Source organism: Euleptes europaea, chromosome 7 (genome assembly GCF_029931775.1).
Source record: "Euleptes europaea isolate rEulEur1 chromosome 7, rEulEur1.hap1, whole genome shotgun sequence".
In the NCBI taxonomy this organism is placed as follows: domain Eukaryota; kingdom Metazoa; phylum Chordata; class Lepidosauria; order Squamata; family Sphaerodactylidae; genus Euleptes; species Euleptes europaea.
The window spans coordinates 86586940-86614905 of NC_079318.1; the positions used below are offsets into that span (position 1 = coordinate 86586940).

The 27966-nt window shown below is 46.6% G+C and overlaps 1 protein-coding gene across 1 annotated transcript; it reads left to right on the plus strand.

Moving 5' to 3' along the window:
- Positions 1-1019: 1019 nt before the first annotated feature.
- Positions 1020-27966, plus strand: BSCL2 (BSCL2 lipid droplet biogenesis associated, seipin). The gene is made up of 10 exons (XM_056852288.1): positions 1020-1252; positions 3080-3161; positions 6294-6437; positions 16051-16185; positions 18085-18182; positions 18973-19114; positions 22075-22147; positions 22484-22564; positions 23428-23493; positions 27663-27966. Exons 1-10 carry the CDS (start codon positions 1044-1046, stop codon positions 27821-27823), a joined length of 1191 nt encoding a protein of 396 aa, XP_056708266.1. The 5' UTR covers positions 1020-1043; the 3' UTR covers positions 27824-27966.

The window sequence follows — 27966 nt, forward strand, 5'->3', positions numbered from 1 at the left end:
TCTCTGTTTACCCTCCACCAACACAAAATTATCTTTCCCTACCCCACTACCTTTGTTTTGGGGAAGAGTATCTAGAACAGCCAGATCCTGTCCATTTCTTGTTTGTGACTTGATGTGCCCTTTTTAAAAACTTTCATTTAATTGGGGATGAATTCTGGACTAGAAGGAAGTGCCTTATCTATAATTGCGTTGTAATTACCACTGCACTTATAGGAGATAACTTGGCTTCTTAGCTGAGAATCTGCAGATGTGTTTCTGTTTCCTTTCCCGCCCTGGCCCCCCAACAGGAAAAAGGTTATGGAATGTTCGTTCTGGTTGGCTGTTAATCTAGAATCGCCATCTCCTCAGCAGGAGAAATTCCAGAGTTTGTCTTCCCCTCCCACCTTCATTTCTGTAACAAGCAATCCTTGATTAGTTCCCCAAATTTGAAGCACTCCTTACCTAGCCTTTCTCTAGTGCTCTTTATAACCCACCACATACCTCTTGATCCTTCTCTAGGCCCCATCCTTACTCTCTGCACTGCCTTTCTTTCATATTCACGTATCTCTGAGTCGGTTTTCTTCTTTGCCCACCTGTGTTTTCCATGTGTTTTTAGAGCACCGCTAACCCTGGCTGGGGATTACTTTCTTGTCTCCTCCAGGGCCCCTCCATCTCATGGTGATGCTGAGACTGCAGAGTGCCTGATTCCCAAGGGGCTGGCGAGCTAGGCAAAGCGGCTCTGCCGCCTGCCATGCTCTGGAGTCATCGACTTCTGGGCCGTCCGGTATCTCTTGATGGATGTAAACAGCCTCCAGAAAGGCAAGAGGCGTAGACGGCGTGGCATGCGAACCAGGAGTCAGAGTCTCTTCCCTGAGTAGGAGGCCTTCTCGTGGCATCCCAGACAGGATCAAGGAGAACTCCTTCACTTGCCTTTGTGTTGCTTAAGAAACTGCGGTTCCATTCCAGTCTCCTCCCAGTGCCGTAGGAAGGCATTTGTTGCCCAGTTCATTCCTTCATTCCTGGCTTCCCTGGATCCTGGACTGCTGCCTTCTTCTGCCGGTGCCATGGCGGGCAGCACCGGACCCTTCCTGCTTTGGGCCCAGGACGTGGCGACGCTGCTGATTCTCCGGGTGCGGCGCACCGTCCTGCAGACGGCCATTCTGCTCTGCGTGTTACTGCTTCTCCTCTGGGTCTCCATCTTCTTGTACGGCAGCTTCTACTACTCCTATATGCCGACGGTCAGCTATGTCAGCCCCGTACACTACCAGTTCAGGTCAGTGGCTAGGGTAGGAAGTGAGGGTGGAGAAAGAGGTGATGATCGGTATTGGACTACAGTAGTGGCCATCTGCTGTGAATGGTTCCTGTTCTTTTCTGGTATACGTTTGAATTTTGCAAAGGCAGGTCAACTCTTGTGTTTCATGGCCTTTGGTTCCACTTGTTTGCAATAGTCTCCTGACCGAAAAGAGCTGGTCACGTATCTGATGGTGGGCTGTAGTCTGCAAACTATATCAAAATAAGTCTTCCAGGTGTTACAAGACTCTTATTTTTGTTTTGCCGTCATGTGCTTTCCCCCTCTGGAATTTAATTTCCAGACTTTTTGAGAGATTCTTAGAGGAGACTTCTATCCCCACCCCTTGAATAATACTCTTAAAATAACTAATTTTAGTTTGTGCACAAATAAGAACTGTGTACCTTCAAGGAAGCCCATGCATTGTGTTTCTGCACGAGTCCCCGTTCTGGGCGTATTTCGCTGTTGTAATTTTGGTGTGTCTCTGTGTTGAGTTTGCACCTGAGGCTGCCCAGTGACCTGCCCCGATGGAGGCTGATTGGAAAACTGCAAAACCAGAGCAATAAATTTTTCATTCCTCCTCTGTGGATAGGTTGGATGCACAGGAGCTGTACATTTTTTGGGGTACTTTATTTCTATAAATGCAGTTGAGAATTTATGGGAGGAAGGTTTGAGCTAGGAAGTTCCAGCTGTATATATGCATGCATGCCTTGTAAGCTTGATTTTTATTGAGGCAGTCAATCTGGGCTGTACTGCTTCAGGTTGCAAGTCTAGGCTCCCGTGGTTGAATGCTCCTGCATTCTCTATTTTATTTTAAACAATTTTTTAAAAATCCTTGCACATAGAAAGCTAATGCGTCAGGGAGCAGTGTTCTAGCAACGTTTTCTTGAAGTGTGGGATTTGTAAAAAAAAATTGATGGAGGATGTGACGCTGCCTTACACTGACTCAGACCCTTGGTCTGTCAGGGTCACTGCTGCTACTAGTATGGTGTAGTAGTTAAGGGTGTCAGACTAGTATCTGGGAGACCCCGGGTTCAAATCCCCCCTCATGCCACGGAAGCTCACTGGGTGACCTAGGGCCAGTCACGCTCTTATCAGCCTAACCTGATGGAGGAGAGGAGAATGAGGTAAGCAGCCTTGGGTGCCCATTGAGAAAAAGGTGGGTACAAATGAAGTAAATAAATAATAATAAATAATGTCAACCTGGCCAGCAGTGGCTCTTCGTGGTCTCAGGTCAAAGTCCTTTCATATCACCTACTACCTGATCATAAGAACACAAGAAAGGCCCTGCTGGATCAGACCCAGACCCATCAAATCCAGCAGTCTGTTCGCATAGTGGCCAACCAGGTGCCTCTAGGAAGCCCACAACAAAGACAACTGCAGCAACATCCTGCCTGTGTTCTACAGCACCCAATATATTGGGCCTGCTCCTCTGATCCTGGAGAGAATAGGGATGCATCATGACTAGTATCCATTTTGACTAGTAGCCATGGATAGCCCTCTCCTCCATGGATATGTCCACTCCCCTCTTAAAGTTTTCCAAGTTGGCAGCCATTTTAACAATAATGTCAGGGTTTGAATTGATAACCTTCTGCAAGCAAAGCATGTGCTCTATCACTAATGACCCCCATCCCCCCACAGTCTGAAGTGATGCAGCCAGCATGTGGGCTTACCACCTCCATGAGAAGAGCCATTCTAGAGTCTGGCAGGTATTCAAGGAGGGGGTGGGTGTCTTGAGAGGCAACAGAATCTCCCAAAAATGTTGGGATCTGACTTGGATCTTGGTGTGGGGGGTCTTCTCACTTTTTATAGGTCAGATTGCAGCTTGCCTGGACCAGAACTATGCTCTTTTCCCGTTGCCAATGTTTCTTTCCTCAAGAACAGCCGCGACCGGGTAAGTGGCCAGTATCGCAGTGTTACGAATTTGGTTACGAATTTGGACAGTGGGTGTAATCCTAGGTTCTATGAATGCATGATGAACACTTCATGTGTTCCAGGGGTCCCCAACCTTTTTGAGCCCGTGGGCTTATTTGAAATTCTGACGCGGCATGTTGGGCGTAGCAACAAAATGGCTGCTTCAGGAGGCGGAGCCAGCCACAAAATGATGACCACAGGTTAACTTCAGTTACACTGTGCAGATCCTTTTGCTGCCATCACAGCACATTTAAAAAAAATCTGTACAGCCAATCAGTAGCCTTGCTGGGGAAAAGCCCTGTCTGCCCCCACCCACTTCCTAAAAACACTTGGTGGGCACCAGAAAAGCTTTCAGCTGGCGCTGTGGCACCCATGGGTACCACATTAAGGACCCCTGAATTGTATTCAATAGAGCTTGGTATTATGTGCTCTGATGGCCAGCAGCTCTTGGGAGAAGGATCTTTCTTAATATCTACCACTAGAAATATTTTTAGGTCCTCATCTGAGGAATTGAACCCTAGATATTCCTGTGTGCCGCTGCCTCAGTTGCCTCCTATTGACCGGCGGTTTGAGTTGTTATGCAGAGCTAAAACAATCTCCTCCCCCTGTCCAGCATTTAGTAACATGTGTTTTGAGAAGGTTTGTCTTCGTGTAAATTTTGAACTCTCGTTGGGGCAAAAAAAAATCCACCATCTATTTTTTTTAAGCACACAATAATGTGTTTGTGTTGCTCAGTATCCAGAATACTTTCTGTACATTACTGTGGTAATCCTGTTGGAAAGGAAGGCGCCTTCTTCCAGGCCAGGGGCTTCTGGCCTGGTTTACAGCCTCAAGGTAGCCTTTTTTATGAAAAGGCAGATGGAGGTTTGAGATGAGGAGGATGAACTCGGTGGTTTTGGCCTTTTCCAAGATTCAGCTTGAAAAACTGAGGAGAAATGATTCTTAGCTATTTGTTACGCTTATTTCTGCTGCCGTCACAAAACTGGAAATCACCTTTCTATTGAGTACGAAAGTTACACATGCTTGTTTAAACAATCCGCTAGGAAACAATAATAGGGTTGGAGGCAGGCATCAGTCGGTGTCGGCCAAGCCAGGTTAAAGTAATGTCTCACTTCGAATTGAGAGAAACATCTTGGTTCTAACTCATTTCCTCAGTAGTGTCTTGGACGTTCAATGGTTTTTAAAGAAACGTTTCTGTTTCTCTGTCAGGGATGTCAGTACCACAAGCCAGGATAACTGTGTTCTTGGAGTCTGTGGGGTAACAAGTCTTACCAAACAGTACCTTTCATATGACAAAAATGTGAGTTATAAATAGTTGATCCCTGGTGCTTCTTCAGAAACTCAAAACTCTTCTCCTAGACAGACTTGTGCACATTCTTTTAGGCCTGGCAGGAGACAGGACAATAGAAGGCCACAAGCTTCATCAAATATTTATTTATAATATTTTGTAATATAATGGATATGAAGGAAGACTGCAAGAACAAAGAGTGCACAGCTATAACAGTTAATAATTGAGTTGCTGTAGAAGAAGAGCTGGTTTTTATATGCCCACTTTCTCTACCACTTAAGGAAGAATCAAACCGGCTTACAATAACCTTCCGTTCCCATCTCCACAACAGACACCCTGTTAGATAGGTGGGGCTGAGAGAGCTGTGACTAGCCCAAGGTCACCCAGCTGGCTTCATGTGTAGAGAATCAAACCCGGTTCTCCAAATCAGAGCCTACCGCTTGTAGCATTTCATGGCATGGGGAGAGAGGGTGACCAGTCCCCCTCCCAAGATGTTTCAGTTGCTTTTGTTTGTTTTTTGCTTCAGAGGGCCCACAAAAATAGCTTTTTAGAAATGTGTGGGTGTTGAGTTTCTGTGTGGAGGTGGGTCTCTGCTCACCTGGTTTCCAATGACAGCGTCGCCCCGGTTCTTCCTGACAGCACAGTTCAGCGTGCATGAAAGATTAATGATTCTCCCCAACACGTTTCACACATCCCAGCCCTCCTTGATATTCCCGAGTCCATGGGGAGGAGCTTGTCCCCTGAAATCCAGATGCACAGTTCTGAGAACAACCCTGTAAAGCAGGGCTGTGGGATTATTCCCCTGTTACACCTGGAGTGGCTGCAGGTGGAGAGAGAGAGTGACTTGTTGAAAGCCACCCAGGGAGCTGACACTCAAGGCAAGATCTGACGCGGGAACCTCCCGTCTCATGATCTTAGTCACTGTGCTAGACCGGTTCTCGGCAGCCTTGCACTGAAGCCTATACAGCGTACTGGCCCACAAATCGCTTCACTAGCCTGCTTCCCCAAATCCCAACGTTGGCTGTTAGCGGCCTACTAAGAGGGGCCTCAGACTGTGCTAAAAGCTTTCCCCAGCCAAGTAGCTGTAGCCAAGTAGCTGTTTCCATTTCTTGTGGCTACTGTTAGTTTTTGAGGTGGAAAAGTGAACTGGATAAGTTGGCTAGACTCAAGGTCCCCAACTTTGAGGCCGTGGGAAGTTTTGGAATTCTGGGAAAGGGTAGTGCAGTTACAAAATGGCTGCCATGTGACCAGGAGAGCGCAAACCTGTCATTCTCTTATGAGAGGAGGGGCTGTTTCCAAGTGGGCCCTCTCCATAGACCCAAAGGCGAGCCAGTGTGGTGTGGTGGTTAGTGTTAGGCTAGGGTCTGGGAGAACCGGGTTCGAATCCCCATTCTCTTGTGGAAGATTGCTGGGTGACCTTGGGCCCATTTAATTTTATATGCTCTCTGCCTAACCTACCTCACAGGGTTGTTGTTGTTGTGAGGGTAAAATGGAGGAGAGGAGAGTTATGAAAGCCACTTTGAGACCCTATTGGAGAGAGAGGTGGGGTATAAACGAAGTAAATAAATGATGAATAAAGGTGAAAGGGCCTTCTGAAGCACCTCTAATGATGTTGAGGAAAGCCTTGGGGAAGAAGCGAGGGCCCCCCAAGAAACACATTATCTTGGTATACACAAATGCCACATTGGGGGTTGCAAGACTACATCAGCAGAGTGCAGAGGTTGGCTTTTTCTTGATCAGACGTAATTTCTTTATAAAACTAAATGGGCTCCCAGAATTGCTCAGCGGTGGGAATCTCCCCTCTGACATGTCCTGTGTCCGCAGGTCCTCATGTACGGCCAGCCGTATCGCATCTCTGTGGAGCTGGAGCTGCCAGAGTCTCCCGTCAACCAGAACCTGGGGATGTTCATGGTGGTCATATCCTGCTACACCAAAGGCGGCCGCGTCATCTCATCGTCAGCCAGATCCGTATGTGCCAGAGAAGGGAGCGGGTGGGCGAGGGGTGGCCGCCGTCATGTTCATTTCCAACTCTCTTTGGAAAGAATGGCTTCTCTGCTGTCTTCAGTAGTTGCTCCACCTTCTGGGAACAAGTATACCCGGTTCTTCCCAGTCTATGGAAATGAAAGGGGTGTATGCATTAGATAAAATCTGATAAGGTGATGATATCTGGAATGATGCCTTCCTAGTTCTGTCGCTGCCCCTGTAAACCTGGTTTTAATTTGGAACCAGGCTTAGCCCAAGAACGTGGTTCCAAATAATGGAGTGTATGAAGGCCGGCCTTGTGGAAAGAGAGGGACTGAGGGTCTCTCGTGGCTGAAAGTCACAACTTCTGACCCAGAAACTTGGATGTGCTCAAACCCTAGCTGAGGATAAACAAAAGGAATGGTACCCTCTACAGCAGGGGTGTTGAACTCAACTGTTAGGAGGGCAGGACATGACATAAATGCCACTTGGGCATGCCTCGTCAGCCGAGATCGAGAGTTGGGGGGGGCTGCCTTGGCTGGCTCGCAGGCTGGATAAGAGCTCTCAAGGGGCCGGATGTTTGACACCCCTGCTCTACAATGACATGCGTGTGACAATGAGACCTAAAAATATGACTTCTAAAAGTCATGCTGGAGATAGGTCTTTCAGTATAGATTAATCATAATAGTGAAATAGAACCTCCCTGTTCAGAGGCAGTGTACCTTTATGGTGGAGACAAGTAACGAAGAATGATTCTCTCTTTCCTACCTCTGTGAGCTTCCCAAAAGCATCTGGTTGTTTGCTGCTGAAAACAGAATGCTGGACTCTTAGTTTGATTTGTATGCAATTCTTAAATGAAACTTTCCATTTTCTGTTCCCCCCGTAAATATCCTGGGTCATTTGTGCTTTGAGAGGCACTATGCGAAACTGACTGTCATTTCAGAAGAATCTGGCAAAATATTAGCAGTTTCTAGAAAGCTTCTGCTTGCCCTGAGAATTGGCTAGAATGGGGGATGTACCTTCAAAAAAACTTCTTACAATTTTTAAAATGTTTATGCTACTCAGGATAAATAATCTATTTTGATAAAAACTGTTAGGTAGAAATCAATCTATGACCAAAATTCCACAGTTGGTAAAACATTAACATAAAATAACTAATTTCTTTTCTGTGAACCTGGCCAGCACTAGAAGCAAAAATAAAACAATTTTTCTACGGTCATAATAAATCTGCTTGGAAGATTAACTTTTTGTAACAATAGATGTGGGGCAGCCATGCCAATATGCAATCCACATAATAGGTTAACTTCAAAAATATGTTAATAAAAAGCCTTGAATATTTGCTAATTAAAGCACTCCAAGCTGCTGTGTCTTAGAAGATGTCCACTTAGCTCATTTTGGGAAGAGGCTGTAGCTCAGTGGTAGATAGGGTTGCCAACCTCCAGGTGGGGCCTGGAGCTCTCCTGGAATTACAACTGATCTCCAGACTACAGAGATCAGTTCCCCAGGAGAAAATGGCTGCTTTGCGGGGCGGATTGTATGGCATTGCATCACTTCTGAGCTCCCTCCTCAGACTGCGCTCTCTCCCCCCCAAATCTCCAGATGTTTCCCAACATGGCCACCCTAATGGTAGAGCATCTGCTTGACATGCAGAAGGTCCCAGATTCAATCCCCAGCACTTCTATTTAAAAGGATCAGGTGGTAAGTGTTGTGAAAGAATTCCACCTGAGTCCGTGGAGAGTCGCGGCCACTCAAGACTAGGCAGTACTCATTTTAAGGCAGTTTCATGTGTTCGTAAGTTAACAATCCTGCAAAGTGTACTGGATTTTTGTGTGTGGAATTACTACTGTTCCTTGCTGTCTTTACCCTCAACATATCTTCTAGTTAGTGGTGTGGTTTCGTCCATTTTTGGGTGCTGTGTCCTATGCCTGACACACTACAAATACTGGTATGTTCAGAGAAAGTAGAATCATACAATTGGAAGGGACCTCCAGGGTCATCTAGTCCAACCCTCTGCACAATGCTGGAAATTCACAGCTACCTCCCCCACCCACACCCAGTGACCCTTGCTCCATGCCCAGAAGATGGCAAAAAAAAAAAAAAACCTCCAGGGTCCCTGGCCAATCTGGCCAGGAGGAAAATTCCTTCCTGACCCCAAAGTGGCCATCGGCATTAACCTGGGCATGTAAGAAAGGGCCACAAGAGCCAAACATTGACACAACCCTTCCTGCCCTCCCTCTCATGATCTGCCTAAGTTCATAGAATCAGCATGGCTGTCAGATGACCATCTAGTCTCTGCTTAAAAACCTCCAAGGAAGGAGAGCCACCACCTCCGAGGAATCCTGTTCCACTGAGGAACCGCTCTGACTGTCAGGAAGTTGTTCCTGTAGTTTAGCCAGAAACTCTTCTGATTTAATTTCAACCCATTGGTTCTGATCCAACCATCTGGGTCGACGGAAAACAACTCCATGCCATCCTCTATATGACAGCGCTTCAAGTACTTGAAGATGGTTATCATATCACCTCTCAGTCGTCTCCTCTCCAGTAAAAACATTTACTATTTCTTCTTATTTGCTGGCTGCTTCTTATCTTCTAAACCAGGGTTGCCCAATGTGGTGCCCGTGGGTGCCATGGCACCTGCCAGTACGTCCCTTGGTGCATACTGAGCTTTACAGAATGTGGGTGGAGCCATTTGTTAGGCTTCATTGTTATTGTCTGCCCTCATTCAAATGAACAGGTCTTTTTCACAACTGCTGTAGCAGCTGCAATCGTGGAGGATTAGGTGGGCTTTCCTTTGTCCATGTGTGGTTCCGTTCTCCCTTCAGGCTCCTTCTTTTTATTCTCCAATCTCTTTCTCCCCCTGGCTTTTCTTAATTTTTTTAAATTCCCGTTCTGCAGTTCTTTTGCAAAGCAAGGAAGGAGGTATTGGCAGCTACCGCCTGTGGTGGCCATTTTGGGTTTGGATCTGCCTCCTGTGGCGGCCATTTTGTGGTGCTGCTCACCACCTCCTTCCAAAATTCCAAAGGTGAAGAAGAGTTGGTTTTTATCTGCTGACTTTCTCTACCACTTAAGGGAGATTCAAACCGGCTTACAATCACCTTCCCCTCCCCACAACAGACACCCTGTGAGGTAGGTGGGGCTGAGAGAGTTCAGAGAGAACTGTGACTGGCCCAAGGTCGCCCAGCTGGCTTCATGTGTAGGTGTGGGGAAACAAATCCAGCTCACCAGATTAGCCTCCACCGCTCATGTGGAGGAGCAGGGAGTCAAACCCGGTTCTCCAGATCAGACTCCCCCGCTCCAAACCACTGCTCTTAACCACTATACCACGCTGGCTCTCAGACAAGTGCCCACAGACTCAGAAAAGTTGGGGACCCCACCCTAAATGATGAGTTCTTTCCTCTTTGTTTTGTGTTTTCATGGAGGGCTAGTCCCATCGTTGCTTGGATCCAGTGACAGATTTCTGATAATAGAGGGGGGATGAATTTTACTGACTCCCCTGCTGTCCCTGGAAGTCCAGTCTTCCCCCCCCCCCCCAGCAGTATTTTGGGCTGCAGTGGGACAGGGAAGTAAGCAAGTCCCATTCTGCTGACAGAAATCCCTTCCATCAGCAGAAATTACCACTGGATCCAAACACTCAGCCTGTTGGTCATAATGTCTAAAGCCTCCATGTTCAGCAGTAGTGTATTTTTCAGTATCACCTGTAGGCAAAGCGAGAGAAACTTTGGCCTCTGTGTCCTGTTTGAAGATGTGTTGAGAGGTATCTGGTCGGCTGCCGTGAGAAACAGGTTGCGCAATATATTTTATTAAGACCACAAAACAGCGTGCAACGTTTTTGAGTTCTCTGGACCTGTCCACCCCTTGGATGTTTAAAATGGGCAGGATGGGGGATTTCAACGGCTGCTTTTCATCTTCTGTAAAATAACAGGTAAATTTGCATAGGTTGTAATGCTGGGTGGGGCCACTGTGAAGTTACACCTTTTTCCTTCTGGGAAGAATAGTGGCAGCCTCCGATTGCAATTATAAAAACCATCGGTGAGTTAAATAAGAAACAGGATTCTGGAATAGGTGGCCTGATCCTGCAGGGCTGGTCTTGGATTAATTCAGAAGAAGAAGAGTTGGTTTTTATATGCCGACTTTCTCTATCACTTAAGGGAGAATCAAACCGACTTACAATCACCTTCCCTTCCCCACAACAGACACCCTGTGAGGTAGGTGGGACTGAGAGAGCTGTGACTAGGCCAAAGTCACCCAGCTGGCTTCATGTGGAGGAGTGGGGAGTCAAACCCGGTTCTCCAGATTAAAGTCCACCATTCTTAACCACTATACCATGCTGGCTCTCTAGAGTAGAGTATACCAGTTTCTCAGACACATTAGCCATTCTGAGTGCTTTCACAAATATCTTGGACCTTTTTATGGGCTCATGTCTGTTCTTACAGATATACCTTATATCTTACAGATATAAAAGGGAAATTTCTTTTTTTCATGAAAATTCCCGCTTTATATGCAGGGTAAACATTATTTCTGGTGCCTGTTTACTCAATTCCCTGATCCAGTTGTTCACATCTAGTGGGGACATTCTCTACCAGTGGCGTAGTATAATTCTAGCAGTTTTTTTTAGAAGAGCGCAAGCTAAGCATAATTGCTGTTCTCCGCTTAATTCCCAGAGCGCAGGATATTCTCCCAAGGTTGCAGGCAGACATGTAAGTAAACAATCATATTTAAAGATACTTAAGCACTTCCTCTCTAGGTGATAGTACAACACACGTTAGTGGTCTGGTTCAGGCAGAATGGAATCCTGTGGTTGAGGTGTAAGTGAGCGGGATGTGTGTGTTTAAGGCTTCCCCCCCACCTTTCTTTAAAAAAAATTAAGCGAAATACAAGAGAGAAATCTATGGAGTAAATCATTCCAAACTAGGATAATGAGAAAAATATAAACAAATAGTCAATATATTACCCACATAAGACTAACTTTTATACATGTCAACATTTGACACTTTCATCTGGTTTAATACTATTCTAAAATAACACAACTCAGTTTTTTGAGCTAATGTCGTCTGCAAAAACACTTTCCTTTCCCACATATGTCCACAAGTTGTTTATCTTGTCCATTAACATAATGAGTCAGCATTTCCTGAGCCAGGACTTCCTAAGCCAGCTATCTGTTGTGGGCAGGGATTTCTGCTTCCCGCTCTCCCCCCCACCCCGAGTTAGCGTGGCGGATGTTACCATATTACATACCAAATGTTCATGCCTGCGTGTATATCATTCTTGTACTGCACCCAGTGAAATCATTCTTGTATCATGCAGTATCTTATACCCCAGGAACTGTTCCCTCTCTCCTGCGCAACCAACTAATTAACGAGTTGGGGGTAGCACTAAGAGCTAGGATTGCCAAACTCCAGGTGGGGCCTGGAGATTTCCCTGAGTTACAACTGATCTGCAGAATAGAAAGCAGTTCCCCTGTGGGGGAAACGACTGCTTTGGAGGGTGGACTGTATTTCATTATACCCTGCTGAAGTCCCACTCCAAACCCATCCTGCCCCTGGCCCGACCTTCAAATCTCGAGGAATTTCCCAACCCAGAGATGGCAACCACAGGTAGAGCACAGGATTTGCATGCAGAAGGTCCCATCTTCAGTGATCTCGGGAAAGACTTTTCTCTAGCTAAGCCACTGAAGGGTTGTTCTTAGACCAAGTAGGTGGTAGCGCAGCTGGGTGGCCCAGGGTTCTGATAGGTGAAAGGCCATTAATATAAATAAATTAATATAACAAAGGGAGGGCATCTTGGCCACCTTCTGGGCATGGAGTAGGGGTCACTGGGGGTGTGGGGGGGAGGTAGTTGTGAATTTCCAGCATTGTGCAGGGGGTTGGACTAGATGGCCCTGGTGGTCTCTTCCAACTCTATGATTCTATGATTTTCCCTTTAGGAGGAAGCCAGAGTTTGCTGTTGTACCTGGAGCAGGGTACTGGAGGTTATTCTTTCTAAATCATTGGGCTGGATCCTGTGAATGCAAGCATCGCAGGCTCTTCACCATCCTACTTCCTGGAGCCATTTATGATCTCAGGAAAGTTTGTTCCTAGAGTCAGCGGACTTGGGTGTACTACCTGCTGCACCTTTTGGCTGGCTGTACTAGACAGGGAGAAGGGGCAGAAATTGTTCTTTCCCTTTTGTTCTCTGAATGGAGCTCCACTCACAAGGGAGGCAAAAAAAGGGTGACCTCATTTCCTTCGTCCTCCCCAGTGCAGCCATCTGATCTGGTGCAGCTATTAGTACATGCGAGTTCCTTGACCCTGGGAATAAACTTTTCTGGGATCGCAAGTGGCTCTGGAGGAGAAGGTGGAGAAGATTCTGGACAGTCTGAGCTTTCTGCTGGAGGTTTGTGGGATCCAGGGCACAGTTTGGTTTGTGCTTTCCAGGCAAACCCAAAACTGCACAGTTCCCTGCTTCAGATAAAACACCAAATTATAGTTTGCTGTGGAAATCCTTCCTTATCTGCCTGCATATGTAGAGGCTAGGGGAGGAGGTAGAATGGGGAGGGGGGAGAAGCAGCATGCACGCTTGTGGTTCCCCCAGACTCATGCTCATAGTTAGCTGTTGTGCCTGCACCCAGCCAATATGGTTTCTCTTTGTCACCAGCATTACTGTCCTCAACACTTTCCTACGTAACAAGGTTCCAAAGCCCAGTATGCACCGGAAGCAGTGAACACACATGAAGCTGCCTTATACTGAATCAGACCCCAATCCATCAAAGTCAGTATTGTCTACTCAGATTGGCAGCAGCTCTCCAGGCGGAGGTCTTTCACATCACCTACTTGCCTGGTCCCTTTAACTGGAGATGCCAGGGATTGAACCTGGGACCTTCTGCATGCCAAGCAGATGCTCCACCACTGAGCCACAGCTTCTACAATTACAGTGTTTGTAACTGTAAAGAATATGGTGCAAAATAAGATTACCGAGGAAGCTTTGGTGCATGCACAGATGTGGAAACTTCGAATCAGTGAGACGGGAGGCATAATATGTCTTTATTTTTTCCTGCCAGCCATGTGGTATCCTTTAATTGACTGCTGGAAAAAGCAAAGCCTCTCACTGTAATTCTCCAGTTCTCTGATATTTTCAATCTTTTCCCCCCTCCCTGAGTTCTTGAATTATGGTGGAAAGCATCTTGTATTTCTTCTTACCACCTATATAATAAAGGGTGGCTTGTGTCAGCTGCAAATGCAAGAAAGGCAGGCCACCCTCAGACTTCTGCGTACACAGGCAGTGCCCCAGATGTGCAGAAAAAAGGCATTCTGTAGTAACTAAAGCGCACCCCCACAGCTGTCTGAGTATGTTCCAGAGAGCATCAGAGGTTGAAAGTCCATTAATGGTAGAAGTGTAAATTGTCCGGAAATTTTGAACCCACAGTGGGGGGAAGTGTCTCTCCTTTTTTATGAAAATTACCAGTATAAATGCTGTTATTCTCTACAAGCAAAGTTGCAAATACACCCAATACTAAGAGACAGCTACGAACAACTTCACCCTCTGATACCTTAGTATATGTATCTTCAGCTTTTGCCACTTGAGTAGTAAACCCCCCCCATACATCAAAATCTGTATTTTCTAGCGAAATAGTAATTTGGATAAACCAGTTCATTCTGTCATAAGGCTAAGCAGCATATTTGGATAATAAATATTATAACACCGGAAACATTGAATTATTCACTAGTGTAATATCATGCAAGTTATATTGCAATTTAGATGAAATTAGACTGCCTAAACAGCAAATATGCTTGGAATTTTTTTTTTTTTTTTTGTCTGCAGTATACATAAGAATCGCCATCTAATAGAGGCATGTTTTTCCGGGCCTTCGAATTGCCAGCTAAAGGAATGAAAGTGGGGTGGCTTGCTTACACCACCTTCAAGGGTGGGCCATCCAGTGTACTGCATTGAGTGTTACATGTATGATTATCTGCCTGCTGGACAGAAGTCGTGGGTGTGCGCTCGGTGCAGGGAGCTTCTGGCTCTCAGGAAGCAAGTTCACTTCCTCGAGGCCAAGGTAGCTCAACTGGAGGAGTTGAGGCAGGCAGAGAGAGAGGTGACTAAGGACTCAGGGGATGAAATAGTCACATCCCAGTCCCAAGGTGACAGCATCCTGCCAGTCTCAGATGATGGAGCCCTTGGGGAAGGAGGCCATCTCACTGAGGTAGGGGAATGTGGTACCTTAGAAGGGACCTCTTCCTTGGTGGATGAACAGAAATCCTCTTTTACCAAGGATATGCCTCAGAGGGGAGGGGGGCTTCTTATAGTGGGGGATTCAATCCTTAGGAATGTAGATAGCTGGGTTTCTGGTGGGTGCATGGACCGCATGGTGACTTGCCTGCCTGGTGCGAAGGTTGCGGACATTACCCGTCATATAGGTGTTTGGAGAGGGGAGGGACTTCAATGCCATAGAGTCCAATTGCTGAAGCGGCCATTTTCTCCAGGGGAACTGATCTGTCGCCTGGAGATCAGTTGTAATAGTGGGAGATCTCCAGTCACCACCTGGAAGTTGGCAACCCTAGTTGGTCGGCATCTGCACGTGTGTGGTTCATTTACCCCTTATAGCTACTGATGGGTTTATCCTGCATGATGCCAAACTGAGCCAGTTACCTAGAACAAAGATGGGCTCATAAATATGTTAAATGTAAACATAGATGTATTGATTGAAAAGGTTTACAGTCTGTGGCTATCTTGATCTGTGGCGGCTTCCGAGATGGTTTATAGCATATAAAACAGTAATAAAAATCAGCACTAAAAGCAGCAGCCTGAAAAGATTTGACATCTTTCACAACAAACCTTGCGCTGCAGTAAAACTGCTAGTACAATCAATATAAAAACTGCATGAGCTCTGTCAAACGAAGACAGAACAAGTGAAGGCAAAGAGAGGTAAGTGAAAGAAACTCTCCACCGAAAGCCTGGAGGGAGTGAGGAGTAGCTTTCTCCCAGTCCTTAACACTCTACAGGTGTGGTGCCAAGTGAACAACTATAGAATTCCTGAACTGAGGAGCCACTATCAAAAAGGCCCTGTTTCCGATGACTACCCACCTTGTGTTCTAAAAATGCCTTGCACACAGTAGGGGTTCCTACTCGCTATCCGAACTCTTATTCAAGCCAGCCAACTTGAAGTATCTGTAATCAGAAAGAGTAAACCGGATGAGCTTTAATTGGTTGAAGCAAAAACTTCCAGGCTGTGTAGACATTGTTCTCAATGGCAGCCGAGCGTGGGGTTGCCAACTCCAGGTTCAGAAACGCCTGGAGATTTTAGGGTGGATCCTGTGAGGGCTAGGGAGGGGAGGGACCTTGGTAGGGTAAAATGCCATGAAGTCCACCTCCCAAAGCAGTCTTTTTCTCTAGGAGAAGTGGAATAGATGTTGTAAATAAGTAAATGTTATTTCTGTAGTCTGGAGATGAGTTGTAATTCTGGGAGATCTCCAGCCCCCCCCCCCCCTGGAGGTTGGCAGCTGTAGCTGAGCACCTGAGTTTGGTGTGCCTGTGGATTGGTTGTCCTTTTCTTTACTCAACTTGATTTTTAAAAGTCCTACGGTGGTAAAGCTAAAGCGAATATCAGTGAAAGCATACAAAATGTATTTATTTCTTTGCCTAGGCTATGCTGCACTATCGTTCAGACCTACTGCAGATCCTGGACACCGTGACTTTTGCCAGCCTCTTCTTGTCAGGCTTTTCAGAGCAGAAGCAAACCATGGAGGTCGAATTGTTTTCGGACTACAAGGAGGACTCGGTGAGGGGCAGCAGGGTTCTGACCCCTGGCTCTTGGAGGGGGGTGTCTGAAACTCCCCAGATCCTGTCTCCTGCATAGTCCCTCCCAGGGCTGATCTCTCCCCCTCCCAGGCTTGCAAAGTTTGCCTCTGCCTATTGGATGTTGAGCGGGGAACATCTAATGCCCCCATGACTTCCTAGCAAGCTTCAAGTATACGATTCTCACAGGTTGATGCCAGATACTGAACACTCTTCATGGGCCTTGGCCTTCTGCAAGAGATAGCCGGCTTCCCCTCTGTGGATGTGACATTTTTATTCATGATATTTCTGTACTACTTTTCCTCATTGATCAGTGCGGCTACTGTGAGGGAAAAAGGAGATGCATGCTTCTGCTCATTGGGTGCATAAGGGGCAGAACTAGGGTTGCCAACTCCAAGTTTGGAAATACCTGGAGATTTGAGGGTGGAGCCTAATGGGATTTAGGGAGGGGGGACCTTGGTGGGGTATAATGAACACATGAAGCTGCCTTATACTGAATCAGACCCTTGGTCCATCAGAGTCAGTATTGTCTACTCAGACCGGCAGCAGCTCTCCAGGTACTCAAGCAGAGGTTTTTCACATCCCCTACTTGCCTAGTCAGATCTCAGAAGCTAAGCAGGGTCAGCCCTGGTTAATATTTGGGTGGGAGACCACCAAGGAATACCAGGGTTGCTGTGCAGAGGAAGGTACTGGCAAACCACCCCTGTTAGTCTCTTGCCATGAAAACCCCCAAAAGGGGTCGCCATAAGTCGGCTGTGACTTGAGGGCACTTTACACACACACACACACACACACACACACACTTGCCTAGTCCCTTTAACAGGAGATGCCGGGGATTAAACCTGGGACCTTCTGTGTGCCAAGCAGATGCTCTACCAGTGAGCCACACTCCCTCCCCTGAGCCCCTGAGAGAACTGTGACTGGCCCAAGGTCACCCAGCAAACCTGGTTCTCCGAAATATTCAGAGGTGGCTTGCCATTGCCTGTAGGGTTTTCAGGGCAAGAGACATTTGGAGGTGGTTTGCCGCCATTGCCTGCCTTTGTGTGGGCTGGGTTTTGAGAGAATTGACTGGCCCAAGGTCACCCAGCAGGCTTCATGTGGAGGAGTGGGGAATAGAACCCCATTCTCCAGAGTAGAGTCTGCCACTGATAACCACTGCACTGTGCTGTTAACCACTATACCACAGCTACCCTCTGTAACTGTCTTCATGGGAGGGGACAGGTTGCCTTCACAGGACCTTTCTCAAGGCTGTCAGTAACCTTAGCAGAGCCAATCCATCTAGATCAAAGCTTCTTAAATTGTGGGTTATGACCACATATGGGGTCGCGTTACTGAATGTGCGGGTCGCAAAAAATTTGGCAACAGTAAAAGGTTTCTGAACCTTTTATTAGTAAATGTTTGATTTGTATACTTATTTTATATACCTATATACCTGGGGTCGCGTAAAGATTTCTCGGGCAAAAAAGGGTCACGAGTGGAAAAAGTTTAAGAAGCCCTGATCTAGATGAGTGTTTCCCCAAACTTAATTAGCTGGCTGTGATACTGAATCATAGCAAATTTCATCAGGAGATGATGCCATGGATGGGGAAAAAACCCACTCTGATTCTGGCGGGTTTCATCCAATGTTCTTCAAGCATTCTTAGCAGTGGATAAGATTCAAGAGCAGGAAGGAAATATGAGCTCTAATATTGGAAGGGGAAAACGCTTTCAAGATGTATAATGAGTTAAATTTTAGCTGAAACATGTTTTGTAATTCATTATGGGGGGCTTCGTTTGTTGCCTCAGTTGGGGAATCTTGCACTTTGCGGAGCAGGAGGGTTTTTTGCCCTCTTCATAAGGGCTTGGTGACTTACTGACTTCGTGTCTCTGTCCTTCTTTCTAGTATGCTCCAACAATCGGTGCTGTGATTGAGATCCAAAGCAAGAGGATTCAGATCTATGGGGCCCAGCTGCGAATACATGCTCACTTCACTGGCTTGCGGTAAGGACTGAGCAGCCGGTGTGAAATATTCAGGGTGATGGTGGTGGGGGGATGTCTTTAGTATCTTTGACTGGGGTTGGGAAAACTCTTGAGAGATTTCCTAGGTGGCCCCCTCTTATGGGCAGAGGTATTGGACCATAGAGGTGTAGAGCCCCCCTAAAACAAAATACACTTTAATTGAAACAACTAAAAATATTACCTAAGCTTACTCTTCCTCGGTGGGAAACTGCGTAGGCAATCCTGATTCCCCACAGTGTTGAATTGTGCGCAGAATATAAATCAGCGCAACTGAAGAAATGGGCATAATGTCTCAGGCATAATTTTGCAATTATCTTTTTAGGTTGAGGTATTACGTTATGGTTTGTGCGGGCCTTAGTCGAGAGCCAGAAGTTGTGCAGGGCGCTGAAATCAGCATAAACTTGAAAAGTAGACCTTCATGACCTTGAGGGCTAGGAACTTGAATTTTTAATTACAAACTGATTTTCTCACAAATCTATCAGCATCAACATTCTACTTTTAAAAAAATACATTCCTACTGAACACAGTAAGGAAAAAGCTTCTGTAAGACTAGAGGATAGCTTGGAGCCCGTAGATCCATTCGGGGGATGGGAGTGCTTTGTCTCTTTCTCAGGGCGAGAAACCTCCCCCTGACTCCAGACAGCTCAATATTTTGTGGCCCTCATGCAGAGCTTCTGGGAATTATGTTGAAGCAGCTTGTGAAAGCACAGCATAAAGACCTGGACCACTGCCTAACTGTAACCTCGCTTCCTTCTCGGTCCCTCTCTCACAGGTACCTGCTCTACAACTTCCCAGTCACCTCCGCCATCTTGGGTGTGTCCAGTAACTTTGTTTTCCTCAGCGTCCTTGTCCTCTTCAGCTACCTGCAGTGGATCTGGGGCAGCGTATGGCCTCGAGACTCGCTTTCTGTGCAGGTGGGAGACGAGACTTTGCTGTGGAGGGAGAGGGAGGTGGGGGGCTGCTTCTTGTGAAACCCCATGATGGTGTGGGTGCCCACACTGAAGGCACCTTCAAGCTGATCCTCAGCACTTCCTCTTTACCAAAAGGTCTGTGCCACTGCGCCACACGGAACTTGTGAATTCTCTGTATCCCGTGCTTCTAGTGGTGTTTTGAAAAACAGAAGCCCAACCAAGACCCTCAGTTTATGGCACCTAAGAGTCAGTCAGTCATGTTTATTGTGCATGGCCATAGGCCTTTACAATCTAGACAATATTTAAAAGGTAAGGTAAAGGTCCCCTGTGCAAGCATCGGGTTATTCTTGACCCATGGGGTGATGTCACATCTTGACGTTTACTAGGCAGACTTCGTTTGCGGGGTGGTTTGCTGATGCCTTCCCAAGTCTTCCCTTTACCCCCAGCAAGCTGGGTACTCATTTTACCGACCTCGGAAGGACGAAAGGCTCAGTCAACCTTGAGCCGGCTACCTGAAACCAACTTCCGTTGGGATCGAACTCAGGTTGTGAGCAGAGCTTGGACTGCAGTACTGCAGCTTACCACTCTGCGTCATGGGGCTCAATATTACAACAACTTAAAATGTAAAATCCCTTACAAGATTAAAATGTACCAATTCGGCCCCTTTCCTCATTCAGTGGCTTTCTTTGCCCTAATTTTCTTAGCCGCTAGACCATAAAGTGCCATTTTTCAGGAAACGAAAAGGTCAATATCAGGAAGCAAGAGAACTAGTTTGTCGGCATCAGATAATGAGTGTAAAGCGGAAAGAATATTTAACAGGAGCTTATTCCGAGGTTTGATGTAAAGAGGGCAGGGCAGGGTGTAATGAGGTGGATCTGCCACTGAGCTAGCGCTACCTAAGGGATTAACAGCATAATAAGCAATAAAACAGTTTAACAAAATAACAAAAGCCAGCATGGAATAGTAACGTGTCAGTCTGAAAAGATTTAAAATCCAAAAGTAAGAGCAAGTACAAACTTCTATCGAAACAAGGGAGGGAAAATAGACCCAACAGAGTTGTCCCCCCCCCCCCCACTGAACCACATGCTGGGCCGGGGGGGGAGAGGAGTTTTCCCATACACTGATTGTGGCTGATTTGGTGCCTCAAGTGACCACTTGAGCGGTCAGCCAGCCCTTTCACCGCAAGCATTGCCAACCATGTTTGGATAAAGATGCCACGGAAAAAGCCTGGAGCTCCATCCGTAGGCACGGCTCTCATATCGCCTCCCCACGCTTGAAACCCGCTCCTCCTTCAGGGGGAATTTAGCCCCGCCTAGAACAGGCTGACTCACCAATCCCAGATATTGATGCTCCACACGCCGGAGATTCCTCATCTGCATCAGGGTGTTGCCCCTGGCTGATCTCCAGGCGACGGTTGCTTGATGTTGCTGAGGGAAAGAGAAGGAGTAGAGCGGAGTGTCAGTTCTGACAACTGAAGCAGAAAGTCTGAAGGTGGGGCCTGCTGAGAAGCCAAAGAGGGCACTGAGGGGAAGGACTTCCATACCCTGCTGTCTCTCTGCCACATTTTTTTATCCCATCCTCCCTCCAAGGAGGTCAGAGCAACATTCATGGCCCATTTTATCCTTGCGGTGTGGTAGGTTAGGTTGAAAGAGCAACTGGCCTGAGTGAGTTTCATAGCGGAGCGGGAATCTGACCCTGGATCTTCCCGAGGCCTAGTCCAGCAGTGTAACCCCCTACACCACAGTGTCTCTGTTCCACTAGTGCTACACCTAGGGTTTCCAGCTCTGGGTTGGGAGATACCTGGAGATTTTGGAACTCCCTGCCTCAGGATGTGGTAATGGCTGCCAGCTTGGAAGGCTTTAAGAGGGGAGTGGACATGTTCATGGAGGAGAGGGCTATCCGTAGCTACTAGTCAAAATGAGTACTAGTCATATCGCATACCTATTCTCTCCAGGATCAGAGAAGCATGCCTATTATGTTAGGTGCTGTGGAACACAGGCAGGATAATGCTGCTGCAGTTGTCTTGTTTGTGGGCTTCCGAGAGGCACCTGGTTGGCCACTGTGTGAACCAACTGCTGGACTTGATGGGCCTTGGTCTGATCTAGCATGGCTTTTCTTATGTTCTTTGGGGGTGGAGCCTGAGGAGGGCAGGGTTTGGGGAGGGGAGGGACCTCAGTGGGGCATAATGCCATAGAATCCACCTTCCAAAGTGGCCATTTTCTCCAGGTGAACTGATCTCTGTTGTCTGGAGATCAATTGTAATCCCAGAAGATCTCCAGCCACCACCTGGATGTTAACAGAAATACCAGTATAAGGCTCAGAATAATGTGTAAATGACAATTCGTACACTGAAAGTGAAAATATTACAAAGCTAATTTACTAATAAACCACAACTGGCAAACACAAATTTGGTGTAGTGTAGACCACAATAAACAAACATATACAATTAACACTACAACTATGTGAAACATACAAGGAGAGCCTTCTTCAAAGGTAAGTGCAAAATGAATTCATATCAAAATGATATTTCAAAATGTTCTTGCTCGGGGTCGCATAACTAGTTCCCCCGAGCGAGAACTTTTTGAAATATCATTTACACATTATTCTGAGCCTTATACTGGTATTTCTGTTGACTTACTGTACAGTATTGGCAATTTTTTCATTGTTACCACCTGGATGTTGGCAACCCTAGCTATGCCACTGCAACTTCTCTGTGCCCCTCTGACCCTATTTCTCTCCTCTGATTAACAATAAATAAATCCTGCGTTCCTTCCAACTCCTTGCTAGACTATTTTAACGGTAGTCCAAACTAGAACATTACAGCTGGAATAGATGGTGCAAATTGAATATAATTTGCTTAATTGAATCTAAGCTGCCAGTTTCACTTGGGGCGATGGGGAGCATGGTTGCAGATGGAATTTGGACTGGGGTGTTCATTGCCAATCTTCTGTGCCCTCCTTTAGGTAACTGGCCAAGAAGGATCTGGAGTACAACTGCGAGAAGACGTACGCAGGCGGGTTGTGATCCCCAAAGCAGGTAATACGGGAAGGGGAGTTGGGTCAAGAGGGTGGGATAGTCTGTAGGGAAGGACAGTAGATCAAGTACATTTTTGGAGGGAGTGTTGGTTCTGGTCCGACCTTCTGGGGCAACAGAAAAAAAACTCCACACCATCCTCTGTATGGTAGCCCTTCAAGTACTTCAAGTTGGTCATGTATTGTGTGAAGGGCTGTGGTCAGTGTAAACCATGCTCTGGTTTTGAGGCGTGAACTGAGATGACTTAAAAAAACTGGAATATGAGACAAATGGCCCCTGTGTCAGTTTAGCTTGTCAACAGCCATTCTGTCTCTCACACTCCTCTCATTGGTTCTGCAGGCCTGGAGGAAGCCGAGGAGGTTCCCCCGGAACAACCCGAAGATGTTGGGGCTGCTGAAGGTGTCGAGCTGCCTGGAGCAGGTATGAGCTTTTCTTCAGTGGAACTCGGACCCCTTAAGGGCATAACTCAGCAGTGGGATTGAACTGGAAGTCTTAGCTTATTCAGCCTTCTGTTTCCAAAGGGGCTGCCCAGATGCCCTGAAAAAGCTTGGGGTGTGTGTGTGGGGGGAGTATGTGTATGTGTGTGGGAGAGAGTGGACAAACACTGCTCGGCAAGTGGTGTAAGGCTGTGTGGTGGTTTTTAAAATCCACGGAAGTAGGTTTGGGAAGGTTTTAAGAGCAGATCGGAGTCAGGAGTGAGAGTTTGCTCTTCAGCTTAATTTATTCTCGTTTGGTTAGCTAATGAGGGAGGAGCCAGGCCACCGAAGCCCCACCAAGTGGTGGTGGAAAGTGCCGTCAGGTCGCAGCTGACTTATGGTGACCCCTCCCTTAGGGTTTTCAAGGCGAGAGACGCTCGGAGGTGGTTTGCCATTGCCTGCCTCCCATGGGCGGAGAGAGAACTGTGACTGGCCCAAGGTCACCCAGCAGGCTTCTGGTTCTCCAGATTAGAGTCTGCCGCTCTTAACCGCTACACCATGCTGGCTTGGCCGCAGCAAGCCTCTCCAGCTTCTGTGATTGCTGGAGACCATTACTGACACTCTTCAAAAATCATTTTTTTTCAACCTCAAGGCCTTGAAACTTTGTTGGAGGAGGGACACGCTGAGAGTTTAATTTTACACATGCTACTACCTTTTGTACACCTGCTGGATTTCCAAATTCAGCCTTGGGTGTCGCCTTTAAAAAAAAAAAATTAAAACCACCAGCAGAACTTTATGCAGATGCTTAGCAGAGTTGGGCTGCCTGTCCTTGCCTTCTGGCTCTTGATTACTCTTTGTTTTACGCAGTTGCTATGATGCAGACTGAGAAGAGCAAACCTGGAGAACCGGATTCTGGATCAGAAGCCAGCTTAGGTAAAGAAGGGGAGTAACTGAAGGGTGGCTGCATCTTTGTGATCTCTGCATAAGAAACCCCCCACCCAACCCTTTCATAGACCCCTCCCTGTATATAGAGTACACAATGCCTTCCAGAGCTGTAGCCAACTTTTCCTTATTAGGTGAGGCTGCTACGTTTCCAATTAGGCCCGCAAAGGAACAGAGAAACAATAGTTTCCTCATAATTTATACTTATTTTTTTGAAGTACAGAAACTTCTGCTTCCTTATAAATTGGCATCTTCTTTGGCTTCCTGCAAAGCCAAATAATAGTATTCGGTTCCGGATCATTTAATTATTTCCTTGCTCCAAAGCAGCCTATGCCATTGTCCTCTCCTTCATATTACCCTCACTACAGCCCTGCAAGATAGGTTAAGCTCAGAGGGCATGACTGGCCCGAGGTCACCCAGCGAGCTTCAGTGGCAGAGTGGGGATTTGAATCTGGGTCTCCCTGTTCCTAGCTGGACACCAACCACTACACATTGCTGCCTTCCAAACAGAAGAAGCCACCTTGAGTGAGGGTGTGTGTTGTGGCTTGGCAAAAGTGGGCAGAGGAGACAGATGGTGTTTGGAATGCTGCTACTTTCAGGGGCGCCAGCTTGCTTTCATTGATTTAAACTAGATATCTTCCAATTCTAAAAATCTCCCGTTCATCATCGGGTCTTCTGTGCATGGGACTAAACATGCGCAGGCCTGCCAACAGAGAAGATTTTTCAGCTTCCATATCTATCAGCTCCACAGAGCGCTCCCCTCCCCCTGGGGCTATGTTTTCCTGCCCAAACCGTCACCTGATCATGGGGAGGGGGGCACGCTCTTCCCTCAGTTGTATTTCTGCGACCACAGAGAGAGGATATTTTCCAGTTCTAAAAATCTCCCGTTCTTTAAATGGAAGTTTTCATGTCACAAACAAACAAAAAATCTTAGGTTGGGTAAAGCAGCGATCCAGGTAGGTAGTATGCCCTGGCTATCCTCCCCATGGCTTGTCTGCCCAAGGCAGTTTTAGAATGCTGTCTAAACATCTCTTTTCTCTCTCTCTCTCTCTCTCTCATTTCTGTGGAGTGAGAAATATGGAAGGCTTTCCCCATTGCAACAAGTAACGTCAACTCCAGAGGAGGATCTATTCTTCACTGTCTTGTGGGTTATTGGAAGGGTAACTGCTTTGATTGAATTCCCAGAAAAACTGATGAATCAGGACATCCCCAGATGAATGGCTGGCTTTGCATTATCCAAGCAAAGATTTTTTAAAGAAAGCCCCAAGGCTTGATACTAAACATAAAGGAGGGTTAATCTATTAATACAAATTTTAATTACGCCCTTTCATCTTATTTCTGTATATAATCACCGAAGACTAGTGAACACCTAGTAAAAAGACAGGGTAAGATTGCAAAAGCGTGTAGATTGCCTTGGTGATATCTCCGAAAGAGAGGTCGTACAAAACAGTCTCCCAACAGAATGTGAAATTTAAAGTAGCAAGGATTAGTGGCTCGTTGCTCTGAAAATCAGATAATTCAGGATAATTTGTACAAATCCCCAAGCAACGATCAATTTGTAGATTTTTTTGTCCAACCTTAAAACATACATAATGTACAATTTTCTGCTTTTCATGGCACAAGGCTGACAAGTTTACTATTTTTTAAAAAACTGTACCCTGCCTTTCTAATTTAAGGAACAGGAAAAAAAACTCTCAGGGTGGCTTTCAAATTTCAAGTGAAATTAAAAAAAAATCATTTGGAAACCACAAAGCAAAATTAACATTGCAAGTTCCTGCAGCAGTCTAGAGGGTATAAAACTATAAAAGGTGATGATTATTAAATGCACAGGCCTCTGGTGCTTGCGACTTTAATGATGGCGCCATTGCAGATCTCCTTGCGGAGGAAGCTCAAAATCTGGGATGACTACAGAAATAGCTCTCTTTCTACACTGGTTAGGTAAAGTAAAACGTCACATCCCGACGTTTACTAGGCAGACTTTGTTTACGGGGTGGTTTGCCAGTGCCTTCCCCAGTCAACTTCCCTTTACCCCCAGCAAGCTGGGTACTCATTTTACCGACCTCAGAAGGATGGAAGGCTGAGTCAACTTCGAGCCGGCTACCTTAAACCGACTTCTGTCGGGATCGAACTCAGGTCGTGAACAGAGCTTTTGACTGCAGTACTGCAGCTTAACCGCTCTGCCCCACAGGGCTCCTTACACTGGTTACCTGCCTGCTTTCCAAATGCAGTGGGGGTATTTGATACAAGGCATCAATCAGAAAGATAATTTTGGTTCTGAGTCCTACAGATTCGCTCATCCCCGCTGCTTTCCAGGATCACTCTGAGCCGGAAGCCAGATTCAATGTATAAAGCCCCTAAGCAAACTGCAGGCTGGTTGCATCCATGCTAGCCATTCAGTCTGGGACTGCTGCCATCGATCAGTTCACTCGGTTTTAATAGAGAGCCTGGTTACCCTGTCACAGGAGGGAGAACCAGCCACAAAATGACTGCTGCAGCTTACCTTCAGTCACACAGGGAAGGTGCTTGTCCTGAGGTGGCAGCTGCTGCCAAAGCAATGTTTTTTGAAATTTGCACAACCAATCAAACCACTGATGGCCAATCGGAAGGCTTGCTGGGCAGAAGCCCCTCCTGAGTCTGCCCACTTTCTAAAAAAACATGGTGGGCACCATGGTGTCCACAGGCACCATGTTGGGGACCCTTGCTCTAATCAATATTTAAGTAACCTAAACTATCATAGAGTTGGAGGGGACCACCAGGGTCCTCTAGTCCAAACCCCTGCACAAAGCAGGAAATTCCAAACTACCTCCCCCCCCCACACCCCCAGTGACCCATACTCCATGCCTAGAAGCTGGCCAAGGTGCCCGCCCTCTCATGATCTGCCTAAGGTCATAGAATCAGCATTGCTGACAGATGGCCATCTAGCCTCTGCTTAAAAACCTCCAGGGAAGGAGCGCTCACCACCTCCCGAGGAAGCCTGTTCCACTGAGGAACCACTCTAACGGTTAGAAAATTCTTCCTAATGGCTTGGCTGAACTGGCTGTGGCAAGCCAGAATTGAAAACAATAATTTGAAGTGGGCTTGCTACCCATCTTCAGTGCTAAGCGTGGTTTGATGTGATTTCCAACTCAACAAACCAAAGTTAGGTCTGCTCTTCTGCCTTCAGCAGCTGCTTGCACCGAGAAACCAGGACATTCTGAGGAGGTGGCAACCAAAAACAGACTAGCAGCTCTTAAACCATGGTTTGTCGTTTGCTTTGAGCTTCCAACACACACCAGGGTTAAGAGAATAAGGTGATCCTTTCTGGATCAGACCAGAGATCCATCTAGTCCAGCGTTCTGGGACTACAAGGGCTAACCAAATTGCTTAGATATTTATATCCTGCTAGTGACTCAAAGCAACAACAAAAAAAAGGAAAAAATAGACTCACTGCAAGTCTGAGTTTTCCCTGTGGTCTGAATACAAAGGAGACTGTAAGATTTGGGGAGATTTTTTTTTAATACACAACTTTTAATAGCAACATCAAATTGACTGTCAACATCAAATTGACTGTCGACACCAGACAAAATGCTATTGAGGTTTCTTAGGGCTACTGTCCCTTTAAATTTTCTTCCTGCTGCTAGCTTATCTCCTGTTCTATCATGTTGTCCTGAATCAACTGTTAATTGTGGGTAGGTGCTTTTCACTTTGCTGCTTTTCACTTTGCTGCCAAAGCATTTCTGATTCCTTTATCATGTGAAATTAAAGTAATAAATAAAGCAATTAAATTGAACAGTGCTGTAAGGTGAAACGTAATATATGTAATTCTCCCCCTCCCCTAAGCATGCATCAATAAGAGGAGGGCTGTTCTCAGCCTGATGTCTATTGTACAGAAGAAGAATCTAGCTGTTTAAAAAAGTACTATGTGGAAAATATGGTTAAGAGCGGTGGTTTGGAGCGGCAGAGTTAATCTGGTGAACAAGGTTGGTTTCCCCACTCCTCCACATGAAGCCAGCTGGGTGACCTTGGGCTAGTTACAGCTCTCTTAGAGCTCTCTCGGCCCCACCTACCTCACAGGGTGTCTGTTGTGGGGAAGGGAAGGTGATTGTAAGCCACTTTGATTCTTCATTAAGCGGTGGAGAAAGTCGGCATATAAAAACCAACTCTTCTTCATTTTTCTGTAGAGACAGAATTTGAGTCTGTGGACAATTCTTCGCTGCTCACAGAGGCCAACTTCCCAGCTGCTTCCCAGGAGGGGCATCCTTCAAGCCTGCTGCCGTCGGAAGGAAGAGCCGCTTCACCTGGGGCAGAGATCCGTCAGAGGAATGTTTGCTCCAGTTCCTGAGAGGTTGCTCAGCCTCCCTCCCCTTGGTATTTGCACTTCTAATAGCATATGCCCATCACCGGCCTTGCTTGTCCCAAGGGAGCTGCGCCTCCCAGCTTGTGTTTACATTCCAGCCCCCTTTTCCTTAACGCCCGGAGACACTG

What these genes read in the sequence shown, in the direction of transcription:
- BSCL2 (XM_056852288.1), top strand. Translation starts at nt 1,044, where the DNA reads ATGGCGGGCAGCACCGGACCCTTCCTGCTTTGGGCCCAGGACGTGGCG. An exon ending in GCTCACTTCACTGGCTTGCG is followed by an intron (nt 18,183 to 18,972) that starts GTAAGGACTGAG and finishes CCTCTCTCACAG; the next exon opens with GTACCTGCTCTACAACTTCC. An exon ending in GGTTGTGATCCCCAAAGCAG is followed by an intron (nt 22,148 to 22,483) that starts GTAATACGGGAA and finishes TTGGTTCTGCAG; the next exon opens with GCCTGGAGGAAGCCGAGGAG.